General features: G+C 49.0%; 2 protein-coding genes across 2 annotated transcripts in view; one reads left to right on the top strand and one right to left on the bottom strand.

The window, feature by feature from the left end:
* The window catches only part of LOC137641462 (galactosylceramide sulfotransferase-like), a 59,329-nt gene that overhangs the window by 18,209 nt on the left and 36,120 nt on the right, over positions 1-5,000 (top strand). The gene's annotated exons all lie outside the window — the stretch shown is intronic.
* Positions 4,150-5,000, bottom strand: part of LOC137622641 (hyaluronan mediated motility receptor-like) — a 1,857-nt gene continuing 1,006 nt past the window's right edge. The window contains exon 1 of the mRNA XM_068356466.1: positions 4,150-5,000. This exon is cut by the window's right edge and continues 1,006 nt beyond it. Coding sequence (XP_068212567.1) covers positions 4,150-5,000 — 851 coding nt within the window.

Genomic DNA, 5,000 nt, shown 5'->3' with positions numbered 1-5,000 from the left:
CATTAGGCCAGGCAGTTAAGCCAAGCATCATTAGGCCAGGCAGTTAAGCCAAGCATTATTAGGCCAGGCAGTTAAGCCTTGCATTATTAGGCCAGGCAGTTAAGCCAAGCATCATTAGGCCAGGCAGTTAAGCCATCCCTCCTTAGCCCAGATAGTTAAGCCAAACTTTCATAGGCCAGTCAGTTGAGCCAAACATCCTAAGCTGAGGCAGTTACGCAAAACTTCCTTAGGCATGGCCTCTAAGCCATATTTCCCAAGGCAAGGCATTTTCGCCATACAACCTTAGCCCAGGTAGTTAAGCCAAGCACCCCTATACAAATCAGGTAAGCCAAACATCCCTAGTCCACGCGTTCATGCTAAACATTCCAAGTCCAGTCACCTAGGCCCTTCTTTTTAGGCCAGCCAGTTAAGCGTTTCGGTTTTTTCCGGACAGTTCAGCCACACATAGACCAGGTAGTTAAGCCAAACCTTCTCAGATAGGGCAGGTCAGCCAACACCCTTAGGCCAGGCAGTTAAGCCATACACCCTCAGACAAAGTAGTTTAGCCAAACCTCCTTAGCCCTGTCAGTTGAGCCAAACATCCTTAGCCAAGGCGGTTAAGCCAAGCACCATTAGGCCAGGCATTTAAGCCAAGCATTATTAGGCCAGGTGGTTAAGCCGAGCATTATTAGGCCAGGCGGTTAAGCCAAGCATTATTAGGCCAGGCGGTTAAGCCAAGCATCATTAGGCCAGGCGGTTAAGCCAAGCATCATTAGGCCAGGCGGTTAAGCCAAGCATCATTAGGCCAGGCGGTTAAGCCAAGCATCATCAGGCCAGGCGGTTAAGCCAAGCATCATTAGGCCAGGCGGTTAAGCCAAGCATCATCAGGCCAGGAAGTTAAGCCAAGCTTCATCAGGCCAGGTGGTTAAGCCAAGCATCATCAAGCCAAGCGATTAAGCCAAGCATCACTAGGCCAGGCGGTTAAGCCAAGCATCATCAGGCCAGGCGGTTAAGCCAAGCATCACTAGTCCAGGCGGTTAAGCCAAGCATCAATAGGCCAGGCAGTTAAGCCAAGCATCATCAGGCCAGGGGGTTAAGCCAAGCATCACTAGGCCAGGTAGTTAAGCCAAGCATCACTAGGCCAGGCGGTTAAGCCAGGCATTATTAGGCCAGGCGGTTAAGCCAAGCATTATCAGGCCAGGCAGTTAAGCCAAGCATTATTAGGCCAGGCAGTTAAGCCAAGCATCATTAGGCCAGGCAGTTAAGCCAAGCATTATTAGGCCAGGCAGTTAAGCCTTGCATTATTAGGCCAGGCAGTTAAGCCAAGCATCATTACGCCAGGCAGTTAAGCTATCCCTCCTTAGCCCAGATAGTTAAGCCAAACTTTCATAGGCCAGTCAGTTGAGCCAAACATCCTAAGCTGAGGCAGTTACGCAAAACTTCCTTAGGCATGGCCTCTAAGCCATATTTCCCAAGGCAAGGCATTTTCGCCATACAACCTTAGCCCAGGTAGTTAAGCCAAGCACCCCTATACAAATCAGGTAAGCCAAACATCCCTAGTCCACGCGTTCATGCTAAACATTCCAAGTCCAGTCACCTAGGCCCTTCTTTTTAGGCCAGCCAGTTAAGCGTTTCGGTTTTTTCCGGACAGTTCAGCCACACATAGACCAGGTAGTTAAGCCAAACCTTCTCAGATAGGGCAGGTCAGCCAACACCCTTAGGCCAGGCAGTTAAGCCATACACCCTCAGACAAAGTAGTTTAGCCAAACCTCCTTAGCCCTGTCAGTTGAGCCAAACATCCTTAGCCAAGGCGGTTAAGCCAAGCACCATTAGGCCAGGCATTTAAGCCAAGCATTATTAGGCCAGGTGGTTAAGCCGAGCATTATTAGGCCAGGCGTTTAAGCCAAGCATTATTAGGCCAGGCGGTTAAGCCAAGCATCATTAGGCCAGGCGGTTAAGCCAAGCATCATTAGGCCAGGCGGTTAAGCCAAGCATCATTAGGCCAGGTGGTTAAGCCATGCATCATTAGGCCAGGCGGTTAAGCCAAGCATTATTAGGCCAGACGGTTAAGCCAAGCATCATTAGGCCAGGCGGTTAAGCCAAGCATTATTAGGCCAGGTGGTTAAGCCAAGCATCACTAGGCCAGGCGGTTAAGCCAAGCATCACTAGGCCAGGCGGTTAAGCCAAGCATCACTAGGCCAGGCAGTTAAGCCAAGCATCACTAGGCTAGGCGGTTAAGCCAAGCATCATCAGGACAGGCGGTTAAGCCAAGTATCACTAAGCCAGGGGGTTAAGCCAAGCATCAATAGGGCAGGCAGTTAAGCCAAGCATCATCAGGCCAGGCGGTTAAGCCAAGCATCATTAGGCCAGGCGGTTAAGCCAAGCATCATCCGGCCAGGCGGTTAAGCCAAGCATCACTAGGCCAGGCGGTTAAGCCAAGCATCACTAGGCCAGGCGGTTAAGCCAAGCATCACTAGGCCAGGCGGTTAAGCCAAGCATTACTAGTCCAGGCGGTTAAGCCAAGCATCATCAGGCCAGGCGGTTAAGCCAAGCATCACTAGGCCAGGCGGTTAAGCCAAGCATCACTAGTCCAGGCGGTTAAGCCAAGCATCACTAGGCCAGGCAGTTAAGCCAAGCATCATCAGGCCAGGCGGTTAAGCCAAGCACCACTAGGCCAGGCGGTTAAGCCAAGCATCACTAGACTAGGCGGTTAAGCCAAGCATCACTAGGCCAGGCGGTTAAGCCAAGCATCACAAGGCCAGGCAGTTAAGCCAAGCATCACTAGGCCAGGCGGTTAAGCCAAGCATCACTAGACCAGGCGGTTAAGCCAAGCATCACTAGGCCAGGCGGTTAAGCCAAGCATCACAAGGCCAGGCGGTTAAGCTAAGCATCACTAGGCCAGGCGGTTAAGCCAAGCATCACTAGTCCAGGCGGTTAAGCCAAGCATCCTCAGGCCAGGCGGTTAAGCCAAGCATCACTAGGCCAGGCGGTTAAGCCAAGCATCACTAGGCCAGGCGGTTAAGCCAAGCATCACTAGGCCAGGCGGTTAAGCCAAGCATCACTAGGCCAGGCGGTTAAGCCAAGCATCATCAGGCCAGGCGGTTAAGCCAAGCATCACTAGTCCAGGCAGTTAAGCCAAGCATCATCAGGCCAGGCGGTTAAGCCAAGCATCACTAGGCCAGGCGGTTAAGCCAAGCATCACTAGGCCAGGCGGTTAAGCCAAGCATCATCAGGCCAGGCAGTTAAGCCAAGCATCACTAGGCCAGGCGGTTAAGCCAAGCATCACTAGGCCAGGCGGTTAAGCCAAGCATCATCAGGCCAGGCGGTTAAGCCAAGCATCACTAGGCCAGGCGGTTAAGCCAAGCATCACTAGACCAGGCGGTTAAGCCAAGCATCACTAGGCCAGGCGGTTAAGCCAAGCATCACTAGACCAGGCGGTTAAGCCAAGCATCACCAGGCCAGGCGGTTAAGCCAAGCATCACTAGGCCAGGCGGTTAAGCCAAGCATCACCAGGCCAGGCGGTTAAGCCAAGCATCACCAGGGCAGGCGGTTAAGCCAAGCATCACCAGGCCAGGCGGTTAAGCCAAGCATCACCATGCCAGGCGGTTAAGCCAAGCATCACTAGGCCAGGCGGATAAGCCAAGCATCAATAGTCCAGGCGGTTAAGCCAAGCATCATCAGGCCAGGCGGTTAAGCCAAGCATCACTAAGCCAGGCGGTTAAGCCAAGCATCACTAGGCCAGGCAGTTAAGCCAAGCATCACTAGGCCAGGCGGTTAAGCCAAGCATCACTAGGCCAGGCGGTTAAGCCAAGCATCACTAGGCCAGACAGTTAAGTCTGGCATCCTTAAACCTAAAAAAAAAAAAATATGCCAGGCAGTTTAGATAAGCATTATTATGATAGGCAGTTAAACCAATCATCATAAGTCTAGGCAGTTAAGCCTGGCATCCTTAAACCTAAAAAAGAAAAGATTAAAAAATAATATTCCTTTCACAAAAATAAAAATACCGGTATATTCCTTTTACAAAATATGCGACTTCGCTATGAAATAAAAAATATTCCTTCCACAAAACAACATAAAAATATATTCCTCTTACAAAATAATATAAAATATTCCTTTCACAAAATATAATAAATACTAGATTCCTGTTTATGTCTAGTTTCAGACTTCTTAATTGTTTTTGATATTCTCCTCAGTTCGTTCGTTATGAACCTTATTATCGTCTGTTTCCAAAACTGGGACTATGGGTCCAAGGGGGCCCCAAGAATAACCCTGGGCCCGTTTTGGTTTCTTCTTCTTTGGTTTCCTTACCAAAAGTTTCCTTGTGGGTCCTTCTCCTTCTTGTTTTTCTTCCTTCACAATGACAATTTTCTTGTCATCTTCTGCTGGAGTTTCACAACCTTCTACGACTGAAGTTTTATCAAGTCCGCATTTCTCCTTTTCTGATGAACCCTCGTCACCCGTTCCTTCTTCTTTTTTAACCTTTTCCAAATCTCTCTTCTGAAGTTCCTTCTTCAGTGAAGAGATGACATCCATCGCTGCGGACAATTCCTTCTTGAGTTGATCCTCTGTGTTTGTCATTCGAACAATCCTTCCATTCAGATTTTTCTCTCGTTTACCTTTGTTCTCCAGTTGTTCACGAAGACCTTCGTTCTTCTTTGTTATTGTGAACACTGCCTCCTTTAGCTCACGATTCTGCACTAGAGATTTAGAAATCTCCTCCTGCAGCTCTTCTACTAGACGTTGGTGTCCTTGGCGTCTTTTGTGATCATTAGCACGAGCCTCCATCAGCTCTTGTTGTAATTTGCTTTTCTCTAGAGATAATTCCTCATTAAATAAGCTTCGTTCCTCATTGGATTTCTTGAGATCCTCAATCTGTGCCAGAAGGATCGATTTCAGCTGGTCATGAGCCTCGATTTCCTTCTTGGCTTTTTCCAGTTCCTGATTCAACTGAACTATTTTCATTGTATCCAAAGTGACTTTATCCTCAAGCTCTTGTTTCAGAGCTTCCTTCTCTCTCA

This window comes from Palaemon carinicauda, chromosome 1 (genome assembly GCF_036898095.1).
Source record: "Palaemon carinicauda isolate YSFRI2023 chromosome 1, ASM3689809v2, whole genome shotgun sequence".
Taxonomy (NCBI): Eukaryota; Metazoa; Arthropoda; class Malacostraca; order Decapoda; family Palaemonidae; genus Palaemon; species Palaemon carinicauda.
The sequence above is the reverse complement of the archived record's forward strand: the minus strand, read 5'-3'. Positions and strand labels throughout refer to the sequence as shown.